Source organism: Amphiura filiformis, chromosome 17 (genome assembly GCF_039555335.1).
Source record: "Amphiura filiformis chromosome 17, Afil_fr2py, whole genome shotgun sequence".
NCBI classification, from domain to species: domain Eukaryota; kingdom Metazoa; phylum Echinodermata; class Ophiuroidea; order Amphilepidida; family Amphiuridae; genus Amphiura; species Amphiura filiformis.
The window spans coordinates 30,987,966-31,015,119 of record NC_092644.1 but is presented as its reverse complement, the minus strand read 5'-3'; the positions used below and the strand labels follow the sequence as shown (position 1 = coordinate 31,015,119).

General features: G+C 36.8%; 1 protein-coding gene across 1 annotated transcript; it reads left to right on the top strand.

Annotated features, from left to right (window-relative positions):
- Nucleotides 1-397: 397 nt before the first annotated feature.
- LOC140137607 (guanylate-binding protein 3-like) lies at nt 398-27,154 on the top strand. The gene is made up of 19 exons (XM_072159342.1): nt 398-760; nt 2,575-2,717; nt 4,173-4,340; nt 5,320-5,380; nt 6,613-6,761; nt 7,268-7,354; nt 7,537-7,758; nt 8,100-8,273; nt 8,903-9,040; nt 9,681-9,739; nt 11,281-11,410; nt 12,895-13,059; nt 13,971-14,061; nt 14,612-14,778; nt 16,110-16,184; nt 21,884-21,969; nt 22,519-22,684; nt 23,305-23,388; nt 25,479-27,154. Exons 1-19 carry the CDS (start codon nt 637-639, stop codon nt 25,665-25,667), a joined length of 2,478 nt encoding a protein of 825 aa, XP_072015443.1. The 5' UTR covers nt 398-636; the 3' UTR covers nt 25,668-27,154.

The following is a 27,154-nucleotide window of genomic DNA, read 5'->3' as shown; positions in this document are numbered from 1 at the left end:
ACTTAAAAAGAATGGATCCTTACCCTAGATAATCATAACTAAAATATTTTACTCAGGTTCAAAAGGTTTACAAAAGTTGCTTCCATTTTTTAAAAAAAGGATACTATTCAAATGTTGACAAAATAATATCTTGTTAACAAAAATATGCATTATTTATTGATACAAAATGTTTTACACCATTAAAAAAAAAAAAAGATCTCAATACACTAAGCCAACACTTGAAAAGTTAGTCAAATAATAGAAATTTCTGGGGGAGATCACCCATGCGTGTTTGGGATATTATAGGACCTGTGTCAGTTTGCTGAACTTTTCTTTTCCATTATTTTTATATTTGCAATAAATTTAGGCTAAAATGGAATGCACAATAAAGATGTATGAATATTTTGAACAGATTGGCTCTTGATGATGAATTGATCTACAAATAGTTTACTTGTAGCAAAAATGGAAGATTTGTCACAAATATCATTGTATTGTCACTAATCCGTCACACTACATTCTGGACCACGGGCTGTGCTTACTCATTTAGATCGAGCGATCCCGGCAAATTTCAACAAAGTGAAATTTGCACATCATGATCAAACTGAAGTTGACTTCAAATTGAACCTAAAGAAACAGTTTACGTTGTAATTATTGGAAATGGGCAGTGTATTGAGAGTAGCACTTGAATTCTTCTTTCTTGTGGCAATTTCCCTGGCTTCAAAAAATGATATTGTGGAAGAACAAAGCACTCAAAGTATGTTGGATCAGACAGATGGCACCGGTAAGCTTATGAAAATTTTTGTTTGTTTTTGACATTGACTTAAAATAATTGGACTCGAGTATTACTATTAACAACAGAGCATGGCAACAAGGAACTTTGATAAAGCTTAGTGATTTTTTAATTGATCACTTGGTTATTTTTCTACATCAGGTACTGACTGTCCATGTGTCTGACTGAGACTGTCGAGAGCATGCACATATTTCGGGGGGGGGGGGGGGTTGCGCCCCCGGGTAAAAGCAGGGGGCAGACAAAATGAAGGGCGGCGGAAGAAGAAGGGGCGGCAAAAAGAATTAGTAAAGAAAAAAGGGCTGAAAAAATTTGAAAGAGTATAAAAAAATTGTGAAAATATGGTATAAAATTTGCTCTTGACTTTTTCACCACCAAAAAAAAAATTGGGTCAACCTTTTCGGGCTGTTTAGGAAGGGGCGGCAAAATTGAATTTTCTTCAGCCCCCGGGGTAGGAGCGGCCACAGTACACCACTGGAGAGGTAGGCCTATTTAATATTTTGGCAAAGGTTTGAGTCACAAGTGTTGTAGGCTAGCCGGAATTATAGAGTGTTTGCCTGGAATGGCAGTTTAAATCATCCTCCAGCAGACATGCTCCAGAATACATGCAAAGGCATGGAGTCAACAAAAGAATTACTTTAATCAATACAAGTTTAACAGAGGATTGGTCATGTGGTGCCTCCAGGCTGCAGAGGGCCTCAACTTCAGAGAATCAATTCTCGCAACGATTTTCCTAAACTTAGTGATTTGTCTCATATCCCTGGTGATTCTCCCCAAGTCATATCCATTCTGTACAGAACGTACTACGTTGTAAGTTGCGATGATCAGATAATTCTCATTTGATTGCAAGAATCAATTATTTTGATTCATACAATTGAACCCCTGGTGTATTCCGTACATTTGCATGTCTTCTAGACAGGGTTGTAGCTACAGTGGGCGGTGGTGGGTGGCAGAGCCCACCACTCAGTTTTGGAGCCCACCACTCAGTTTTGGAGCCCACCACTCAGCTGCAATTTTAGCACTGGAGCCCACCACTCACGAGGCCAAAATTGTACAGTTTTATTGCATTAGTCAAAAATTTGGTCCATTTTGGCAAAAATTGCCAAATATGCAAGATTTTCATTAAATGCAGCCCACCTCTAAAAGTATCCTAGCTACAACCCTGCTTCTAGAGCATGTCTGGAGGATGATTTGAACTAATGACCTTCTGTGCAAACACAGTAGATTGATATACCTTTTCCGAATTGAACAGTTTATGTCATTATTATGTTTTGATGGATCCAAGGTGTGATAATATTGGATCCAAAACATAATAATGATAAAATTGGATGCTTTACGCCCAATATTTATTGGTCTCGCTATGAGTTGTAAAATATTGGACTCGACTACGTCTCGTCCAATATTTTAAAACTCATAGCTCGACCAATAAATATGGGCTCAACCGATCCAATTTTATATCAAAATTGGTCTGTTGATCTGACAAACACAACAAATTTGGCTGATTCATTTTGGACAAATATGCCAAAAAAAAAATAAATAAAAAAAAAAATAACCAGAACCATTATTGTAAATTACGGCTTTAACCCAACTCTCTCAAATTCTTATACTCAAGTCTAAAACTCATAAAAATACATTTTCTCCATTGCAAGGTGGAAAGGCAATTAAAAAAACCAAAAAACCTCATTCATGATATAAATAATTGCATATGTCATTTAATGCAGTACCGTACCGCATACTCTCCAATTTTTGTTTTCTTATTGTTCTGTGCATAAATTGTTTGCATTGTTTGTCTGTTTTACATTTTCTAGTCACAGAGACCAATCTGGAGGATTTGACTGATTCAGATATCATCCAAGTTGAGGATTTTGTTAAACCTGATGATAGACCAATGCAGCTTATCAAGCCAGATTTCACACATAAGAAACTTGTTATGGTAGAAGAAAATGTTAAGGTAAGGCACAAGAATCTGTAGATGGCCTGAGCTGAAAACCTTTTATGAAATGCAGATTTTATATGTATGTTGTTTTATTTTTTAGAATCAGGAGGTAAGTAACATATTGTGATGCCTAAAATCAGCCCTGTAGCAAGGAGGTGTGGTAATAAATCTGCAAAAGGGCTAGTGTTGTCTGTAAAAAATTACAAAATTGGGTAAAAAATGTCAAAATTTTAGATAAATGTACCCCAAATCATGAACTTTATATGAAATTTGAAATAGGCTCGGATTGTAGAGTGCCAAAATGAAGATGGTCTGCATTTGGAAAATCTACACACTCACAAAATATCCTGGCTACAGGCATGTAGAGTAGACTAAGTAGGAAAACAATGGGAAATTTTAGGTAGATTGGCTATTTAGTGATTTCATAATGCTTGTAAACAGAACTGAGACAAATATTTTATTAATGTCAGCATTTTCTGCATGAAAAAAACAACCCAGAAATGCCAGAAATTGCCCCCAAAAGCGAAATGTGTGCGGTCTTTATGAAACAACATTTGTCTTTTAGCCAAGATCTAGAAAATTTGCAAACATGAAACATTCTCATTCACTGCTGTAATTTTCATGCAAAAATTTTGACTTGATTTATATGAATTTGTTGTGTATACTATTACTAATGGTAGTTGTTATATCGTTCATATAATTCATGTATATAATAATTTGATTGCTTGACCAATGTTCATTTTGTTTGGAGAGCACAGTGGCTAAACAGGTAAAGGCTTCAGCTCATAATCATGAGACAGCTTGTGATTATGGGTTCAAATCCCTGATGCACCAACATATTGTACACTTGGGCAAGGCTCCTCACATTGATTACCTCACTCCACCCAAGTAAAAATGGGGAGCAGTAGAGGATAACTACAATCTACTAAGTACTGATGTGTGTCAGTGTTGAAGCAAAATTGTTTCTCAGTGGCAGTGGAACAAATATTGTTGAAGTGGGCTATAATTAAAGACAGAGATAAAAAGAATTTATCGCGTCTGACATCATCTGTCAATCAAATTCGAGCACGATTTGTTTACAAGTGTCGTGATGATGACTTGCTGAACGCGGCGGTATAACCGGGCGCCTTATTGTTAATTTTGCACTTTCAAACATGCAAACCATCTCAAAAGTTAGGTCTTTGTAGATAAGTAGGAAACTTTCTTTCGCGAAGGCACCATGTCAACAATGCCTAGAAAAGCTGCATTTTACGTTGTAAAAGTAGATAATTTTCCGCTATATGCTGCTATTTCTTTTCTTCGATCAGCACCAGATAGATCGGTCTTCCTTTTACGCGCTATTAACCTGTGTAAACCAATCAAGGATCATAATTGACAGTGACATCAGACGCGATAAAATCTTTTTATCTCTGTCTTTAATTATAGCTTTATTTTTTTATCATTTTCTTTATTGGATGTTCACGCATACAGGCATTATTGCATCTTGAGGGCGCTGTTGCAGTGGTAGCTGTAGTTGGCAAGTATCACTCAGGGAAATCGTTCCTACTCAATCAACTGATGAGTAAAAACAGTGGGTTTGGATTCAGAGTAGGACCAACGCTGAGACCAGAAACTATGGGAATATGGATGTGGGGAAAGGTATGTTGCTATTGAAAAGTTTGGTGCTTTTTACTTACTTACTTAATGACGGAATGAATGACTGAATGAATGAACAAACAAAGAAAAAACAAATATACAAAAATAAAGTGTGGTGCAAAATTGTGATTCAATCTAAAATATTTATAACCATTCTATTGCACTTTATCATCCAATTTTCGAAAGTAGAGGGCAATTTGGAAATAAGAAAATTTTAGTAATTTGAGGCCTGAATACAACACATGTAAGAATGTGGACATTTGTTGGATGGAGTCGAATGCTACCAAACCTCTTCAACAAATAAACAAACAAATAGAGAGATCAGGGTCTAGAAAAATGTGGAATCCAGTATACTCATTCCAGGAAAATTTGTGGATTGGAAGGGAAATTGTGCTTCCCCAATATACATGTACATGAATGGGAAATGTTTCCATCTTGAAGCCACTTGAATTGGTTTATATAAAGGAGATTTGATAGCATTACCACCCCATATGCATGATTTTTCGCAGGAGAGGGAAAACATTTTATTTTGATATATGTGACACGATCAAGGGAAATGAGTCGGATGTCGCTAATATTGATTTTGAGATATTGGCAAAGAAAGTGTTAAAATTCTTTTGTTTTATATTATTTTCAGCGATTGATAAATTGACGTAACTTCACAAAGAAAAGCTGTATCAACATGGGGTTTTCAGTTTCTAAAAGCGCTAAATGTCCTCTTTAGAAGCATGTGTAAAACTCATTTTCGACCAGGGCCGACATGTGACTCATTCCCCTTGATCATGTCACATATTGACCTAAACTGATTAACTCAATAACTGAATGACATAGAAATATAAATGTGATAATATGTTTCCTTGACTAATTTCTACAGGTCTTTAGTTAAATGGCTAAAAGTGGAAAAATGGGCTCTCCTGCCATCTCCTTTAAAAATAAATAAATATCGTAAAACTATTCAATAGAAACTATTACATTTTTGCAGCCATCTCAAATGGAGCTACCAAATGGCCAGCAGGTCCAGGTTGTGTTTCTTGACACAGAGGGTGAGTGAAATTAAATTGACTATCAGTAGCTTGAAGTATTTTCCATGTACTTGGTCAGACCAGTGCAGGGGGTATGTTAAAAAACAATATCCAAGAAGGTCCAAATAAAAATGAAAAAGTAACAAAGTACGGTAACTACTTTTGCATGTTAAACTGTTCAATATAATCCACCCCCAAAATAAGGGGTTACTGCCACTTTTATGCCTGTAAGCTTTTTTTTTTTTTGGGGAAGTGTCCACATTTTGGAAATTCAGCGCCCTTGCGAAACATTATGCATCTGGCTGGTTAAAGTGACTGAGCATAATTCCATTCTGATTTTTACATTCCATTTTCAATCCTTATTGTGGACAGCATTTGCACCATGGCATGTATAAACAAAAACTACAGGGAGCACGGTGGCCTAGCGGAACGGGCACTGACTCATAATCGGAAGGTTGCGGGTTCGAGCCCCGGCGACGCCATCGTGTTGTGCCCTTGAGTAAGGCACGTTATCTCGATTACTCCTCTCCACCCAGGTGTTTAAATGGGTACCGGCATTCTTAAATGCTGGGAAGGTAACAGACTCGCTTTAGAAGAGGTGTAGCGAGCCCCCTATAGCAACATTACATGGAGGCGTCTGGCCCAATTGCCAATGAAAGAGAGATGGGCACTCCGATCGCTGTTTATACAGGATCGTCTCCTTTACTTTTTTCTTTACTTACAGGGGCATAACCAGGGGGGAATTAGGGGGGGGGAGAAGTTGCCCCAGAAATTTGTCAGGGATAAAATGGGGATGGCAAAGAGTAAAATGTCCCTAAAATGCTTGAAATAGGGACAAACAATTGACAAATGGGGGACGGAAATTTGGCTTTGCCCCTCACACTAAAATCCTGGCTATACGCTACTGAAAAACTATTACTTAATTCTAAAGGTGTTGGTGCAATGTAATGTAAATTAATTTAATTGACAGAAAGTAAATAACAACTTGACAATATTACTGCTTAAAATACTAAGCTACAATCAAGCACATGAGCTTCTGTATTTGATAATTCTGCAAATCCAACAACCAATGTCATTTTGATTATTTGTGACACTTGGTTCTATGCATGTGAACATGGTGAAAATTAATATACTAATAATAATTATAGATTGATAGATAAATGTAGTTTAGAGGCTATTTTAATACTTAAAAGTATTTGGAATAAATTGGTAGTGCAAATGAACAATCATCCAATTCCATATTCTTATTTCAGGTTTTGCTGGTTCCAATGTATCTGAGAGCTACGATGCCAAGATATTTGCTGTCTCAGCTTTACTTAGCTCCTACCTGATATATAACTCTGTTAAGATCATTGACCAAGCTGATTTAGACTACCTGGAATTATTAGCAAGAAGGACACAGGTGAGAGCAGTGTAGGAAATGGTACCAGAGGAATACTCAGAACAGATGGTCATACAGGGATGTACATGAGCGCAAATATAGGTCTCATTTTTCGCCATGTGGTATATCAATGGCCCTTTTCTAAGCCAATTTTGGTATATGTATAAGTCGTTTTTTCATATTTTTCAGAAATTGCGTAATTTTGCTTCCTTATAGCCAAAATTTTTCTTCAGCAGCATACAGTGGCATGTGCAAAGGGGGGATGTTCCCACTTTATCAATCAGTCGGAGGAAGTGTCTAATTGGAGGGAAATTGGGGAATGAGATTTACTGTGAGCGAGCGAAGAGAGCCAACATTTTTTGAACAGAATCAAGATCTGTGGCCTGGACTGGCCCCCTTCCACTTTTGAAAACCTGTAGATGCCACTGGCAGCATATCCCTACCCAAACCAATTTGAGTACCCTCCTAACAGATAAACAGGCTGTTCCCATTTAATTAATCCTGTCCTTACCTTTATTTTCATGTAGTTATTTGCACTCAGATCCCAGCTGTCGAGAGCCAAATGGGCCCAGGATTTCAACCACAACCTTCTCAACTTTCCACCATTGCTTTGGGTAAGTATTTCTGACACACAGATCTTATTTTAAATCACCATAAGCGTAGGGAGGGTCTGTTGGTGTACTAAGTGGGGTTGCAAGTTTTCCCCTTGCTCAAAATCAGGGATGTAAATCTTCTGGAAATGTAAAAAAAAAAAAAAAAAAAAAATTCAACATTTCCACCCTTGGCATTGTTACAGATTATCAAAGATTTTGTGCAAGCCTTGATGCCATCCGATGGTCCCAATGATGCCCTAGATGATGCCTCTAATCCTCAAGCTTGGCTTCACCATATGATGCATTCATCTGCATGGGAGAATGAAGACCATAGTATCAGTCTGCTGGACATCTTCAAATCAGTGGAATGTCGGACTCTGTTTATACCAGCTACATCAAAGAGACTGCTGCAAGATTTATCGCAAGTAAGTTTTATGTCCAAGGTTTTATGATAGACAAGGATAATCAAGGTTTGCTCCACCATGATGCACTCATCTGCATTAAAAAAAGACTGTTGGCAGCACCACATGGGGAATGGATGACAATCCCCCATGGACTTTCCCCCCAGTTGCCCCAGTAGTTGGGACAAAAATCATTTAAATTGCCACTTTAATGGACACAGTTAAAAATATCAAATTTTTGGATTTTGCCCCCCCCCCAAAAAAAAAACTTTGCCTCCTTTAAAAAACTTTACTGCCCAAAATAAAATTCCAGCGCCACCATTATAATTGCTATCACTGTTTTAATGTTGTTTTTGGGTTTGCAGGCCACTGAAGCAGACCTGACAACTGAGTACAAGGAAGAGAGGGATCAAATAAAAGAACTCCTGAGGAAAGGGTTGATTCCTAAGGAGAAAAACGGTCGACCCATCACAGGTCCTGAACTGGCGTCATTGATTGAGGTTCTTGTGACTGCAGCCAATGAGGGCTCACTTTCAAAAGTATGTACTGTCATCAGAGAGAAAAATAAATAAAATAATGAAAAAAATTTAAGTTAGTAATTGACAGATATGTCTTAAAATACACAAATATTTTGTAAAAACGTTTTAAGGCACAACTCTGATATATTAAACAACAAGCATAAGAAACCCTATAAATCATTGTTTACCATGGTATTTTGTGGTGAACTTGCATTTCTTGATATTGTATGTGGCCAAAAAAAAAAAATTAACCGACCGACTGACCGACCCTGACTTTGGAGCTCTAAGGGCAATACAATTTGGTTAGGCAAAAAAAAAAAAAAGGTTTGTCTCAAAGCTCACAAGAAATTTAAAAACAAATGCGAAAAGCGATTTTTTTTTTTTTTTTTTTTTATTCCCGATTTTTTCATGGTATTTTGAGAAAAAGTCTGATTTTCGCCGATTTTTTCTGGAAAAAACTATAAAAAAAAAATTGTTTGAAATAAAAAAATTTCCACATTTGTTTTTTGTCAAATCGTGGGATTTTACAAACGCGCGCGCAAGCTTTGAGACGAACCTTTTTTTTTGGCCTTAGGTCTTATATGGTAATAAATATTCAGTTCAACAGGTTCAGAGTTAATGGATATCTTGTTTTGTACATCTTGTCTTAGATACCAAGTCGCTGGGCATCATTTGTATCCAGTATGGAGAAATCAGCTCAACAAGACTGTCTCAAATTCTATGATGTAGAGATATCCGTACTCCATCAACAACATGAAAATGGACCGATTAATGAAAGAAAATTCAAGGTAAAATTAGCTTCTGAATTACTCAACAATGCACTGTTTGAATGTACTTTATAACTGCTGCTGCTGCTGCGTTGCCATAGTCCTCATAGAACCGTCGGCATTCTCTTGTGTGCTTTCTCTCTTGCCACGGCCATTCCACCATTAGTCCACATTCTGATGTTATCAATCCATCCTGTTTTCCTTCGACCTGGCCTGGCTTTTCCTTCTACTTCTCCTTCTATTGTTATCTGAACAATGCTATCTGGACGCCGCTTCCAATGACCATACAGGGATATCTTTCTTTTCTTCAGCTGACTGAGCAGACCTTGTTTCTCTCTGATGCCCACTTTCTGACGGATCCATGCATTGGTTTTCCTATCTTTCCAGCTGACCTGAAGCATTCTGCGCCATACCCACAGCTCAAACGACTCTATCTTCTTGATATTGCTTTGTTTTAGGGTCCAACTTTCTGCACCATACAGGGCTATACTCCAGACTTTATAACATTTACCACCAATATGAACACAATCATGTTTTTATGGCACATTTATAAGGAATCATTCACATGAAATCTTGATATTTATAGATTTCAATTTTTTTTACTTGATGAATTGTCATTAATTAACATAATTGTAACACATATGTATTTCATTCATTTTAGGAATGGCATATGCAAGCTGTGAACAAGTCAACAAATTTATTGGAGCAAGTGTTATTTGGGTATGTCAATATGTGTATGTGTATGGGGGTGTGTGGGAGGGGTACATCAGTAAACGAGGGCACACAAGACTCATGGCTCGAAAAAGTGGGGAATTTGGGAAGCTCATTTCCAGGAAATGTTGGTGTTTGGAGGGAAATTCTGGTATTTGCAGGGAAATTGTGTCTTTTTTGTATATAAAAACATGCTATAAAATATGGGAAATTTAGCTTGCTTCCCGGGAAATTAACATTTTTTCAAGCCCTGACAAGACTTTTCATTTAAACCGTGGATACCTGCAAATGAGCACCTTCCTCAGTTTGTGGAGGTCTGCAGTAGGTTGCAAAATTATTGCATTCCAAACGCATTTTAGAGATAAAAATTTAAAATGCCGACCGATATTACAAACTCATCACGTACCGGACCTACATGTTTCTCTGTTTTTACCTTTTTGGCATCTCATCCTGATTCATCATCTCTTTTCTACTATTGTTAAATAGTTCATGGAATGACATGGGGCCGTAGTCTAGGCGTTGTGCCTGTGAATAGCACACTATAAATCACCACGTTTTTTTTTAACTGTAGAAATCATGTTTTACAATATTTTTTCTATATTTTCATTTGATAATTTTTTCTTTCTAATACGTTAGTCCCGATCAGAAATTTTAAAGCAATATTACAAACTCATCTCGTTCCTGACCTAATAACCCTCTGCATATAGGGCTATTCCAGTTGAAATCCATACACCCCATATGGAAGACATGACCTTAATCTCTCACACAAGAGTGTGAATTTCAAATGGGGTTACCTAATTTACCTCCATTTGAAATCTAAACCCCTCTGTGTGAGAGATTAAAATCATGTCTTCCATAGGGGTGCACACCAGTAAATAGCTCCCATTGACTTTCTGTACAAACAGGGTCCAGGAAAACGTCATTTTCTTGACTCCAGAGCGACTCAGTTCTTCAAAACTTACCCTTTCTGCAAGTCGAAGGTCAGATAAAGTCATCTATTGTAGAAATTATATACGGAGTCCAGCATTTTTTTCCAGAAAAATGCCGACTAGATCACCTTATAGCCCATACAGCTGACGCCACCCCACGAATAGCTTGGCATGTGGTGTTTCTGAAATGTAACACATTTTGAAAGTTTAGCCAAATTGTCATAAAAAGTCAGATTCTGCTCATTTTTCACAGACAATCTATTTCCCAGGCCTAAATGAGGATTTAATATGAATCAGGGCCTACTAGTTGGGTTTTAAGCCTTTTCTAATGTATTTAATTTAGTCGTATTGCATGTTTCCTTGTTTGAAACACTGATTTTTTCCTCCAAGGGTGTAGGAGACTTGCATTTACTGGTGTGCACTCATAGTGGTATGTGGATATCTGTATGGATCAGCTGTAATAGTCCATTACCTATTTGATCTCAATTTGTTTCACAAGGCAAGAACCATCAGTGCACCTACACATTGTTTTTGCCACTCAATCCTAATAATGTCTCTGTTACTTTTGCTGCTCTATCTTGATATGTTTACTTTACAGTGGATATTGTCTCTCTATTACAGATTTGACGATGTCTTGAATGTATCCAAACCAGAGCTACTAGAACAGATGAATGAGAGGTTTGAGAAATCATGGGAGATAAATGAAAGGAAGATAAGACTAAGATGTAGTGAGGTGCATCAAAAAATAGAGGCAAGTTTATTGTATAAGAATTCCATGTAAGACACATTACTATCTGATTTCTTAAACCTCTTGACATGGTTGTCAACTGTAGATGACAAATTCCAAATTTTGTTAAAAAATGTCAGAATTGTAAATTTTTATGACCGTATTTGGAACACAGATTTTAAAAGTGTAAAGAGATTAACAAGTTTGAAGTGAGTATTCCATATGTACATGTATTGTAAAGCAATCTGTTCAGCACGAATGTGATTAGTGAAGCACTTGTTACTATGAAATGTAGGCCTACACATGCTACTTACATACCCACATAGAAACAGAGTGTGTGGCGAGTTTTACAGTAACAGGGGAAAATCACAGAATTGGTGTAGAAAATAAAAAACATGGAAAATGTAAACTATTCCACCTAAAATATTGGCTATTTTGAATGTACATTCAGCAAAAGGCAAAACCTATCTTTTACTGATATATATTATTTAATTCCTTTATTTACTTTCCTTTAGGTCCATAATACTCTTAAATCCGATGAATTAATATGTTTGGCTCTCCGATACGTAGAAATATCGACAGAGGCATCATTTTGTTTGTTTACCTCTTGACACAGCATTTTTAGAAAGTTGACAAAATGAATTCCCGACAACTGTTGAATTTTATAGTTTTTTAGAAACTGTTGAAGGAAATGGGATTTGTCCTTTTAGAATATTCGCCACTCAAGTGTGTGGTAAGAAAAAATGGTATGATTATATTCTTGTCATAGTTAACATAATTCAATGTAATGTAAGGCTTTTAACTTTTAAACACAAATAAGTACAGACTTTGACCATAAATCAGTTCAACTATGGTGCGAGAGGTTGCGGGTTCGAACTCTAACGGTGCCTAGTACACTCTCGTGGAAAATTGAGTCAGCTTGAAATTTCCCTGGACAAGGAACTTGCTGCTAATTTGTCTCGTTGCAACCCGTACGAAACTCAAGGAGCTGATCCTAGTTGCGAAGGTTATTTGTGGAATGTCTAGGGTGTGCGCTCTTGAAGCAGCAAAGTCCCTGAATTATTGCTTATTGGTTATGGAATGCTGTGGGCCGTATTGGTCAGCGACAACCTGTAAAGTGTGCTGAGGCTTGGGGATCAACGTCTAGGCGTTGTACCTGTGCGTAGCGCACTATAAAGTACTGCGCTTTTTTAAATGCTACACCAATAGTTACTGTCATAACTTAATGCTCTGCGTGCTAGCCATAGTCTTCAACACAAAATGTCCAAATTTTGAGATTTTTCTCAAAATATCAAGAGCTATCTAAAGAACCACTGAACCAATACTAGGCTTGTTTGTACTCATTTCAATGCATTTTTTATGCTGATTCCAAATATGGTAATGAAAATTTACATTTCGGAAATTTTTGAATTTTTAGAATCTATTTGAAACATGTCGTCTGCAGTCGACACCCGCGCGAAGAGGGTTAATGTCACAAGTTCTTGTTATTTGATAATCTACACTTACAGCTTGTTGCAATAGAACAGCTCCAAGACACCACATTCCCAGTGAAGACATCAGACCTTGCCGCATCATACAATAGGGTCAAAGGGGATTGTATCCAGCAGTTTGAAGACAGCTTGGAGCAGCTACAAGAAAATGCTGCTTTTAACAAGTCAATTATGGCTCTTATGGTAAGAAAAAAGAAGAAATTTACTGGTGAAATAGTGAGGTAAATACGAGCATGTGCCTCTACATTGGCTATGTGGATTATGTATGTTTTTGCAGTAGTTGGAATTGAAGTTATAAATTGTTAATAATTGGTTTAATGAAGTACATACCTACTGCTAATACCAGCAACTACTAGTATTGATGAACTAGCTGTCTCCTGCTGAGAATTAGTTACCAGTTGCTGATAACATCATTGATGAAGTAGCTATCTACTGCTGATACCAGTGTTTATGAAGTAGCTATCTGCTGCTGATATCAGTGTTGATGAAGTAGCTATCTACTGATGATAGCAGGATTGATGAAGTAGCTATCCGCTGCTGATATCAGTATTGATGAAATAGCTACCTACTGCTGATATCAGTGTTGATGAAGTAGATATCTACTGCTGATATTGGTGTTGATGAAGTAACTGTCTACTGCTGATATCAGTGTTGATGAATTAGCTATCTACTGCTGATATCAGTGTTGATGAAGTAGCTATCTACTACTGATATCAGTGTTGATGCAGTAGCTATCTACAGCTGATATCAGTTTTGATGAAGTAGCTACCTACTGCTGATATCAGTGTTGATGAAGTAGCTATCTACTGCTGATATCAGTGTTGATGAAGTAGCTATCTACTGCTGATATCAGTGTTGATGAGTAGCTATCTACTGCTGATATCAGTGTTTATGAAGTACCTATCTACTACTGATATCAGTTTTGATGAAGTAGTTATCTACTGCTGATATCAGTGATAATGAAGTAGCTATTTTCTGCTAATATCAGTTTTGATGAAGCAGCTATCTACTGCTGATATCAATGTTGATAAAGTAGCTATCTACTGCTGAATCCAGTGTTTCATGATATATCATCTTTTCTATTTCATTTACAGATTTCTTTAAACAACATCAGAGATTCTTACATTTTGAAGAATAAAAAGGCAATTGAAGAAGTATTGGTGACAGCAGCCACAAATTCAATAGGTGGGTATTAAGGTTAATCTGTGTCCTTTAAGCATATCTTGGGCCACAGGTTATCATGGTTTGCATGCATTAAACCACCATTTTAAAAATGTGTGTACATTTTAAAATAATTGTTGCTTCTCTCATGTTAACAATGTTGGATAATGATCCTTTCGTAACTAAGTTACCTATATTTTTCTGCTTTGATCACCAGTAATGCTTTCTTGGTTTTCACTTCGAATGTAAATTTACAGAAGCATGCACCAGTCACACATCACACAATGCTCACATAGTGCTCAGTGCGCCAACTGCATGCACACCATTTTATATCAATACACAATGTTATGAGTCTCATTTTTTGCCAATTATAAGCCAACAAGCTATAGAAAAGGATGCCATTTGTCTTTCAGTCATGTCCAAACTCTCCGCTTGTGTGTGATGATCGCCAGTTGTGAGGGCCTGGGAAGAAGGGTGGGTTAGGATTTGTGATACATCCTTATCAAAACTTTAACACCAATAATACACAAGGTTTAGGATGATACCAATTGAAATGGTACTATTTTATCTATAGATCACTTCAAGAGGGATGTAAACAACCCTACGTCAGAACCAAGATCACCTGCTGAAATAAAACGTCTTACATTGGCCGAGTTTGAGAAAGCTGTTGACCTGTTCCATCAACAAACTGAGGTTGCACATGAAAACCACATCTATGATGCTCACCTGGCTTTGGTTAAGGTAAGGTTGAAGTTAGTTGTTCCAAGTCAGGGGTACAATGTATCATAGTCTACTTTAGCAGACCATTTTAATTTATTATCCCTCTAATCCCTCTGACCATGGAAAGGCCTCCAATCCTGTTCTGATCCAACAGCTAGCTATCCATGAAAAACATTTTCTCTGGGCAGAGCAGTAACTGGGGATGTGTTGTGTTTTATGCATGGGATGGTATTTATAATTGTTTATCAAAAAGGGAATGCAAAGCAGTTTAGGGGTATCATAGCACAGGTGCAAATAACTTGATACAAATACTTTCTTTGGCTTTATTGGAAATTTTACCAGATCAGGTGTGTCTTTAAAAGAATACATTAAGCTATTTGAATGATCTGCATGTGCAAAATCACAATATATATTAGTATGAGGCATTTGGACCTTGATTTTGAGCATGTGTAAAATCCACACATCCACATTTCCACTTAACCACATGTGGTTGTATCGGGGTGTTGACTGTTTCAAATGACTACCTATAGACAGGGTTGCCAAAAGATTTCAGCCCGAATCGCGGGTCAAATAATCGAAAAGTCACCCAATTTTTCTCTTTATCATTGGTTTCAATGGGGCAGAAAACTACCGGAAGTCGCGGGAGCCAATGTTGAAAAGTCGCCCAAATTTTTTCTTAACCATTGGTTTCTATGGGACAGGAAATTGTCAGAAGTCATGGAAAAATCTTCAAAAGTCGCCCAATTGGGCTACCAAATCGCTGGTTAGGCAACCCTGCCTATAGACAGAGAAGAAAAAGATTGTTCCAAAAAGTATGAAATATGAAATAGTACAGTTGAAGTCACACGTTGTATATAACACATGTTTATGTCAAAAATGACAAATAAAATTAATACCCCTCTTGGGCCACTCAAATTCTTGATTTTGGCTATCCTCAAATTCCACCAACCACATGTTGGAAAGGGTATAACATGTGGGCTAAACAAAATGCCAGTGTTGTTTTTAAAACATGTGGTTTTATATGCTAGGGTTCCCAGCCACTTATGGAAATTAGGGAAAATGAAAATCTATTTTTCAGACAGGGAAAACCCAGGGAATTTATGATGAACAGCCAAAATCAAGGAAACTCATTTAATGTCTTCGCCTGGCAGTATTTTGAATTCTCTTATTTAAATGCTAGTATAATAATGTCATGTGAATGGGTTGGGGGGGGGGGGGGCAAGAAGAAGATGAAAAGGAAGTGGAAGAGGGGGGGGGGGAAGAAGGGGAGGGGGAAGAAGTATCATTATTCAATAACATCATAATTTACTAGTAATTGCCACAAACACATTTGTATTTTGCTTTATTTTCAGTCTGGTCTCATTGATGCAAGAGCAGCTACTCTGAAACAAAATGATAACTTGGTCAGAGACAAATGCACAAGAGAGGTAAGAGAAATGATAGTATGTGGCAATGTTAGGTGAGTGGGGTGGCAGAGTCATAGTTTTTAAGTTTTAGATATTTAAGTATAAACTGTAGTGTACTTCTTCATACCGTAAAACCCCGTCTACAAGCATATAGTGTGCTTCTGATGAAAGCTACATTAATCCAGTCGCCATTATGGAGTTTGAGCAAATAAATTACGGATCCAAGCATATACAAACAAGTATTATTTTAAGACCGATCTATTGTATTGGTATATTAACGCTTGCTTCGAATTAATTAAGCTTTTATAAAAAACACTATATATGCTTGTAGACGGGGTTTTACGGTATTATAGTCCATCAGTTTGGGGGGGGGGGTTGGTTGATATCAAATGAGGGGAATAATGTTTATAGTGATTTATGGTAAGGTATTTGACCCTAGAGTTGGAAAATATGTGATAGCATTTCAGCAGTGGTAGCTTCTTGGGTGCTATCCCCCTTTTTCAAAATGGCTGCCTCTTTTAACAAATAAGTGGCCGTATCCTAGCTCCCAGAGCAGTAAAAGTAGTAAATGTGGTGTCTATAAACAGGTTTGAGGGGTCAAAGAATTCATTTCTGCCTTTATTTAAAAAAATCGATACCTTCCTTCATATTGAAATCCAAGATGGCTGCCAAATTACCACATACAGCCATTTTTAAGCTCCTGCAGCAGTTAAGGCTGGTTCAAAGTGAATATTCGAAGGCGAATATTCGGCTTCGAATACGTTTTGGGCGTCAAAATATATGCGGCTTCAATATAAAACTATGAACCGGAGAAAGATATATTTCTACAGTTCTTAGCGTTGCCCGACTGTTAACAAGTATTGCCCGTTGACCAAGGTAAGCAAAATTTAGAGAATTTCTTTAACGAAGTTAATAAAATCATAATAGGTAAACTCCATTGAACTATTGTCATGATTTAATGTCTGTATAAACATGATAAATGGGTTTAAATAGGAGCAGTGGCGTAACCAGTGGGGGCCGGGGTGCAAGCTGCCCCGGACACACAAAAAACCTGGAAGAAGAGTCAAAAATTGGGAAGAGGGAAAGAGAGAAAAAGAGTGAAGAAAAAAGAGGGAAGAGAAAGGGGAAGAAGAGAAAAAATGGGAAGGGAGAAGAGAAAGAAGAAAGAAGAAAAGAAAAAGAGGGAAGAAAAGGGGAAGAGAGAAGAGAAAAGGGAAGGGACTCAAGGGAGAAGAGAAAAGGGAACGAAAGAGAGAAGAAGATCTATAGGCCTACTACTTTCATTGTGAAATGTGTACTCTGAAACACTGATATTTTCTAATATGCAAAAAAACAGGAGCTTCATGGCGCTCAGCCCCCTTGACCCCCGCCTGGGCTTTGCCCCTGGACCCCTGGACCCCACCGACTCCACCCGCTTAACGCTTCGTGGCAAGCGAGTTTTCTCGAATATAAATACTAAAACTTTTGATCAGAAATTGGGGAAATTTTTCAATCTTTCCCCCCCCCCCCGGAAGGTCAGGTCTGGTTACGCCCCTGACCTGAATAGGAGTCAAAAAGATTTGCTTTTCAAGGCATTTACGACCTGCCTGTAACAGGCGCGGAGGTTGACCCATACCTTCTTGTAGGTTTCAACTGCAAAGCAAATCAAGAAATGAACGAGTAATAGATAAATACATAAATAAAATAAATAAATAAATAAATAAAAAATAAATAAATAAGTCAATAAATAAGTCAATAAATAAATAAATAATTAAAAAATTTAATAATAATAAATAAATAAATAAATATATAAATATATATAAATTAATTAATTAATTAATTAATTAATTAATTAATTAATTAATTAATTAATTAATTAATTAATTAATAAATAAATAAATATAAATAAATAAATAAATAAATAAATAAATAAATAAATAAATAAATAAATAAATAAATAAATAAATAAATAAATAAATAAATATATAAATAAATATATAAATATCATAAGATATGATTGAAGCGACGACAAATATGACAGCCCTCACAAGTGTTATATATGAGACCACCCACGGTGACCCACCAAAATATATATCTGTCGAGTTCAACAAAATTCAACTCCCACAAATATATTTCCGGTGAATACTTTTTTCATTGGCTGATATCCACTTGAGATCGGTATCATCAAAGTAGTATTGCTCTCATTTCATGATTCATTGAGCAATCAATTTTGGCATTCGACCGAAATACGCGTCAAAAGATAAAAAGTCTCGTTCGAACTTGTGTAGGCCTACATTGCTAGGGCCTATAAGTGTGTTTTAATGCCTGATTCACAAATTATAGAAATAAACAAGAATTTATTTTAAAAGAACACGCAATGATGCCACTACCACTACCAACCCTCGTGGTTTTGGTTGTTCTGCATAGTTTATGAAGAGATTCATTGCAAAGCGCTATATATCCATTCCTACATAGGCCTATTACTTATTTTGCCCTCTTAATTATTAATTATAATTATGAATTTGACTGATAACAACGCATTACATCTTTATTCGGCCCAAAATAACAAAAATGGGTGAACTTCCATGGCAAACGCATTTTTATATCAATAACCAATGATTTACCACCCCGGACCTCACACGTCCTCTGCCAGGGGCAGATGCATATGGGGACCTAGAACTGGGGCCAAACATTATTTATGTAAAACAGGGGTGGAGGCATAAATCTGAATTTGGAGTTAGACTTTTTTTCTGCATCAGTCGATTTAAATAGAGCTATATGGAAACATTCACATGTACATTTAGGTTATGTTTGTAAGCCTAAATATCATATTATTTGGATAAAACATTACTAATCATATAAAAATGGGTACTCTTGTACCGCACTAATAAGGGGGCACACCACTAAATCAATGGGCCATTTGTGTAACCCTAATGAGTTCCGGTAAAATACAGAAACTATTTGAGGTATTTTGGGCTGGTCTTTAGACTTATTAATCAAAAAGAGTGGCGAATGATAGCTTAAATAAAAGTGGAAAGCCTATACATAAATTTGAGTCACCAAAAAAGTAGCATTTTTATAATTATTGAGAAAATAGGTCCGCGAATTAAAAAATGGCAGAATCGGGTTTGCAGTCTTGAGACTGAGAGCATGTCAAAAACAGTGAGGGCGCTGTTCAAGGCCTCAGTGGCGGAAAACGAGGTGGAAGGACCCTATACATTGAAACATATGTTAAACTTTCATCGATTTACAATCGACTGGTCATCATAAAAAAATTTAAACGAGCCCAAAAGGCCTCAAAATGAGCAAAGAAAACCGTGTTTTTACACGTATTTCAATGGGAAGATTATTTAGTGGTGTGCGCCCAAAGCATTTTCTTTCAGTTCGTTATCAGCCATGTTGGAACTATCCAGGCATATTTGACAACTGGGCAGGTTAAGGGATGGGGTATGAACGTTTGGACAGTAGGTCTATTTATTGTGGGACATTGGAGCACATCAGACATATCGAATAGGATTCAGAATACGAAGAATGTCCTTCTGATATCAAATAATTTTGATTTTTTGAAATTCGCAATGAAATACACATTTTATGGCAAATGATTAAAAATTGATATTTTTGATAATTAACAGTAACTTAATAAATCTGATGATTTATACTTATAGTGTATGTAGGTGGGATGAAAAGCCGAAAATCAATTGACAATTTTGACCTTTTCAGATTGAAGATATGGATTTTTCCCCAAAACACCAAAAAAATTAGGTCTTTTGGGGAAAAATCCATATCTTCAATATGAAAGGGCAAAATTTTCAATTGATCGTCGACTTTTCCTCCCAGCTACATACACTTTAAGAAAATATCATTAGATTTATAATATTTACTTCGAGGACTGTTATATATCAATATGTGAAAAATATCACATTCTAATAATTTGTCATAAAATTTGTATTATATCGTGAATTTCAAAAATGAAAATTATTTGATATCAGAAAGACATTCTTCAGATTCATAATGTAATTCGATATGTCTGATGTGCTCTCATGTCCCACAAAAATACTGTCGAAACGCTCAAAACGCTCATTCCAGATCCTTTAATTTTCATTGGGGATTTTTGAAATCATCGTCATCGAACGATATTCAGGTGACCTCGAGCCTTTCATATAAATCAATAGTATCTCGCTATCAGTTAGCGATATTTAATCCGGTTCAACTCATATTTTATTCGTTGTCGTATATATTTTGACGTCATAAAAAGTATTCGAAGCGAATATTCGCCTTCGAATATGCACTATGAACCGACCCTTAGGAAAGAGTGAACTCGCTATCTATGGGAGCTAATAGCTACTCTTAAGTGTTACTGAATCTATGTAGTTAGTGCACTTGCAGTTTGAAGTTGTTTTGCTCTTGCTGGGATAAATCAATATCACCGAGTTACCAATTTGACTATGTGTAGTTGATGGTAATATTTTGATGTAACTAAATGATGCATAACATGGTCCCTGAAGTTGAACTAAATATTTGGACTTTATTGTATTGATGTATTGCTTTGCTGATGTCGGACAATTCTACTTGACAACAGCCCTAAAGGTGAATAACATTCAAAGTACATTAAGTGAAATTCTGTCAGCGTTTTTTAAGGACGTGTACAGATGAAGCAAGTTGTTGTTTGCTGTATCAAGCCCAGGTAGACATATTATAAATCCTGTTCCATCAATCTAACATTCTGCTGCACTGCCCCCGACTTGGGATGGGTGGTGGTGGGTTTAGCGCTTTGTTCCCGGGAACCCTCTCTCTCCAGTGCAGCAACTGTTGACATCAGGGAATCACATTACAGTAGTGGCTACTCCCTTCTTGCAGACCAGGAACTGTTGGTAAGGTGTTGAAACCAACGTGCCAAGCCATCACCCCTTAGTATACCAAGCAAATCTTTTGTCATGGATCTGCAGGGCAGGACTTGCACCACAAATATCTTTCCGATATCAAATAATATTTTTTTGAAATTTGCGATATACTACAAATTTTATGAGCTTTTATGGCAAATTATTAAAAATTAACATAATGTTTTATAGCAAAACATTAACAAAACATATGTTATGATTTCTGCATATTGGATTTCTATCGCGTAGCTTATGCCAATTAATGAGACACATTTGTCTTTTATGGATATTGATCGATCATTCATGATATTTGTTTTATGTTTTTCATTTATGTTAAAAACATGTGGTGACATTTGGAACCAAACTTTTGTCATGATTTCTGCATACTATTTCTATAGCATAGCTGATGCTAATTAACAACTAATTTTGACTTTTTGAAATTCGAGATATAATACAAATTTTATGGAAAATTATTAGAATTTTGGGTCCTTTGGGGACAAAATGTATATCTTAATGCGAAAGATCCAAATTTTCAAATGATGGTCAGCTTTTCATCGCAGCTACATTCTCATTACATATCATTAGATTTGTAGCGTTTAATTTGTGGACTGTAAAAATATCAATTTTTAATGATTTGCCGTAAAAAAATATTATTTGATATTGGAAAGATATTCCTGGTATTCAGAATACAATTTTGATGTCTCATGTGCTGCAGGTCCACAAACATTGCTATCGAATTCCTTAAGCTAGCCTCAAATAGTATCTTCTATAGACAGCTATAAATGATCAATGTCCCACAAAAATAAAATGCCCTGTGGATTTATATTAATGTAATACTAAATGAATTATTTCTTATGATTGCAGATCAGCAGACTAGTTAACAAAATGAAGGAAAGGACTGATAGCACAGTCCTGATACTACCAATGAATGACACAGATCTAGACCAAAGGTATGACATGATAAGTGTAGAGTCACTGGTGTATGGACTATGGGGTGTGGAGGGAGGGCAATGCCTCCCCTGGTTCTATTTGCTATTTCTGTTAGGCATGTTTCACACTAAATTCAACCTTATTTCGAGTCAATAAAGTCCCAATTGATGCTCATGTAAATTCACGAAAGTGCAAGTAAGTCACACAATACGCAAAGCACAGTTTGCATGGGGCCTGGCCTGATTGTGTGTACACCATTCTTTGTATGATGTTATGAGTCCTGCATATTACAAGCTGATCAGAGTATAGGTCATGTTCCACTCCAACCTGCCTTAACCCCCTCAGCACTACCTGCTGATCTAACATTGCCTCTAATTGGTCAATTACGTGATATATCCACTTTAATCACCAATCAGAATGGAGTTTTGCAAATAATTCACCCCAATTGTTTTGCATGGTGAAATTATTCTAACAATGTTGCTGATTGGTCCAATTGATAATGAAAACTCCTTTTTGACCAATAGGCAGGTAGTTCTCATAAACTCCAATCTTATTTGATTTCTCTGCAGACTAAGCTTTGAATTTCATGGAGCTTTGAGAGAGTACAGTGATATACTGGACACATTCTCATCAATGGAATCATATCATGAAGGATCAAGAGCCTTGCAGCGTTCTCTTCATGCTGTTAGCGGACAAAGACGGAGGAGAGATAACATGGAAGCTTACAGACAAGAGGTAAAACACTTTTGAAGGATTGTTAGATTGGCAACCTCATTAATGCACGATACTAATATTGTAAAAGGGTGTACCATCGATATACTGAAATTGCTGAAAAGGTAACCCAAAACTGTGCACTTCCCTGTGCACCTTCAACCAGTGAGAACCCCTTCCTGGGTTATAACAGAATTTATCATCCTTATTTAACCATTGCTACATTTGTGTAGCCAAGTGTCACTGTGACTGTGAGGCTATTTCAAGCTTCAAAACCACATTTTGTCCTGGATTGTAGCCTGGGTGGGAGGGTCTTCAAAATTCTCTTTTACATGGATGTGCCACCCACACTTCCGAATACCTACTTTTTGCTGTTTTTGCAACCCATCACATCTCACAAAAGCACCCAAATATCACAAACGCACCTGATTGAATGCATCGGTCATCACTAAAAATCCACCCATATCGATATACCCAAATCGCTGAACCGGTACCCCAAAACTGACACATCCCTGTACTCATTCAACCAGAGAGAGAGCCCCCACCATGGATTGTAGGTATTGTGGAGATAAAATTCTGGATTGAAGGTACTACACGGTGATACAATGTTTATAAACCTTGTTGATGTTACTGTGTCTTTGCAGGTAGAAGCACCTTTACAGAAAGCCAAACAAATTGCTATGTTGTCAGTTGAACATTATACAACAGTGTTCAGTGTTACAAAACATGTAAGTACTTGATCACACAGATTGAGGCTTTCAATGTGTGGGGAGTACAGGGGCACTCAACTTTCAGTTTGATATGGGACTTTTATGGGTGTGCGACAAAAGCCAAATTGGTGGTTTGAGGTGTTTTTAATTTGGTCTTGAGAACTGATTTATGTTGTTAAATTGGTCTTGGAATCTGAATTCTGGACACATTTAAGGGGGTACTACACCCCTGTGGTAAATTTGTGACTATTTTTGCATTTTTCTCAAAAAATAATAATATACTGGTAACGAAAGTTATGTATATTATTGGGGCAAGGAATCTTATTACTATACTGAAATTTCAGTGACTCAAGACAAGTGGTTCAGTATATATGATAGGAAATAAGGTACATTCTAGCGGTACCTCTTTTCGTATCATAACTAACAAACCGCTTGTCTTGGGTCACTGAAATTCCTAATAGTAATTGGATTCCTTGCCCCTATAATATACATAACTTTTGTTACCACTGTGTTATTAGTTTTTGAGAAAATGCAAAAATAGACATAAATTTATCAAGGGGTGTAGTACCCCCTTAAGGTTATGTCAAAGTTTTTGGCTTGGAAATGGACATTTTGTCTTGTGTACTGTCAGAACAAAACGGGGGGTTGAAAAAAAAAGCGCAGTGATTAAAGTGCGCTACGCACAGGCACAACGCCTAGACGTTGATCCACAAGCCTCGGCACACTTTTAACTACCGTACATGCCACATCAGGTCAGTGCCCTCGTGATAATGCAGGCCTTGCCGTTTGAATCGGGTGAGCGAGAGCGCTCGCTACCGCTTGCCCAAACTCGATTTTTAGTGAGCGATTTTCCACTCGTCATAGACACTAAATATCACTCGCTGCGAATCTCCCAAAATCAGCCATTGAATCAGCCATTTCAGTATTTAACCGATTCTGTACCCCCTCCAAGCGTAGAAAGTGAAAAATTTTAGCGCTTCGCTCGCATTTCAACGTAAATGTACATAAATACCGTGTCAAGACAGAAACTCTACTTGATTATTTCCTAAATAAGTGATATTTGTGAAAATTCGACCACTCGCCTAGAATCATGCTAGCGAGTGATTAACCACTCGCCTTTAAAGTCTAAACGGCAAGACCTGATAATGGGGTCCTTATTTTGAAGTTATTCATTTGTACTTGATTTCAAGTAAACAGCTATAATTGGGCTATTCCAGTTGAAATCTATACATCACCTAAATTTCTCACACAGGGGTTTATATTTCAAATGGAGTCACCCATTTAGGTAACTCCTCTGTTCAGGTAACCCCATTTGAAATTCACACTCCCTTTGTGGATGATTTTAATCCTGCTTTAAAAAGCCATAATATACAAATTAACAACTGTCAGGAAGGTTTTCCAGTCATTTTTAAGCTGAAATAATGAGGTAAAATGGAAGAGGACCCACTCACTGTCTTGGCTGCTTAACTGTGGTTAAGGTCTTATTAAGACATTTATTCAAATTTGCTCTGTTGTTATACAAACACAACACATTTGGTTGATTTTCATTTAAGTGTAAGTTGAAACATGTGAAAACATTATAAATATCATGTTTGAAAAAACTAACCAAATTAATTTAAAATGATTGTACATTATGGCTTTCAGGTCATGTCATTCATAGCGATGTATGGATTTCAACTGGAATAGTCTGTTACTGACAAACCTGGGGGGTACTCAGTACAAATGACCATACGGGGGCGTGCATAAACATGGGTAGCATTTTCAGCCTTCTGGTATATCAATGACCCCTTTTTCAAAGCCTATTTTGGTATATGAATGGGTCCTTTTTCAAAATTTTCTCAATTTTTTCGAAAACAGCCCAATTTCTCCTTAATCAAGCCAAAATTTTCAAAATTTTGGGTAAATTCGGCCGAAAATTTTGACTTTTGGTATATCAATGGGTCCAAATTTCTTGAAAAATTGGTATATTTATGGGTCTACTTCCAAAATCTCAGCGGCACGTCCCTACCAAAACCAAACTTGAGTACACCCCCCCCCCCCCGGCTGACAAAACCAGAAAATACCAAACAAAACATTGATGTTACACTCTTTTCTGTTGTGTTCTGCAGATTACAGAGATATGTCTGTTACAGCTGGATGAAGGGAAACCACAACATTGGTCACATGACCTCAAGCTCAACATTATAGATATCTATCTGAATGGAGACTCAGATATCCAAAAAGTCATCAAGGCACGGAAAGGATTGTGGTCAACGTTGGTTGGATTTATTGAATGGTTCCTATGGCTATTTAGTTAGAAGAGATTTTGTTCGAGTGAAAAAAGTCACTTATTTCTTTCTATGCAAGGGTGTTTTGATTATCAAACCATTACAATATTAAGCACATGTTAAATGTGGTTGCAATGCAACTTGCATGTAGGACTCACACCTGGGTCTCACATTTGGATATTTACAAGTCAAATAGTTTATATGTGACACGATCTGGTCCATGGAGGCCAAAGGATGTATTTTTGACAACTGAGTTACTATAATTATTACCTTATACAAACAATAGGCTATCATAAACTGAAAATACCAAAGGTCTAGCATACTTGGTTCTAAAGTTATGTCTATTTGCTTATGTATTTTTGTGTTTTTTACTCCATATTTTTGTCTTGATCTCAATTTAACCTCCATGGACCAGATCGTGTCACATAATACTATCTAAGCAGGGAAACGAGTTTGCTCTCACTTCCCTGATCCAAAGTACAAAAGGGGCTGCTTGACATTGACAAGGGGTATCATCTGTGAACATGACTTATTCAAAAACCACTGAACATGCGTAAGTATTGATTTGAAAATGCACCTCTAAACAAGTATGGCAAGTGTCATTTCTATACCCGGTACCCTAAACAAGTATTGGCTTTATTTTATTCTCTAAGCAAGTAAAGTATCTATTTTCTGGACACAAATCCTTGATTATACAACTGAAAAAAAAAACACACTTAAAACTTAAAAGTTCAGAAAGTTTCCATGATTTCATACAATTTTGTCTCATCCTTAATACATTTGATTTATTGAGCAAGAATACCCTTTTTCTCAAATTTGCTTGTGTTAGATACTCTATTACAGTTACATACTACAGTGCTTTGATCTTGAAATGACCCTTTTTACATGAACTTTTGTTCACTTGTGATACCCACTGGTCAGTGGCCTTATTGGACAAAAGGTCTCCATTTCATTGATTGGTTGGTACACAGTACTACAACAGATGAACAGGACATTTATTGAAAGTGTGTGATGCGACTGACAACCTCATCTCCCCACTGTACCCCATCAAAATGCAGGTTTTAGTATCAGGTAATATTTTTTTCATAACTGCAGCAAAATTGTAGCCCTGAAATATGTTTGGTTCAAGTGGTATGAAGAAAAAAACTATAATATTGTGCAGTAAACCTTTGACGAGCGCACTACCGTGATGTTTCAAAGTCAGAGCTTACAACGCATACAGCGCAAAGTTCATTAATAAATTTCTACTCGGCAACAGCAGCTCACCTCGGCAGTAAATCAGAGACAAGTGCGTTTCAACGCAGTAAATAATAATAATAAGGAAGCGTATTTATACCGCGCAAAAATCATAAAAAAACTCAGGGCGCGAAAAATAAAAGAGCAAAGGACACATAGTGAAACACAAAAAACCTTGAGATTCAGGGAAAGCATGTTGGAAAAAATGAGTTTTAAGACTACATTTGAATTGAGCAAGAGAAGTGATATTGCGGATGTTGTTGGGAAGGGAATTCCAAGCT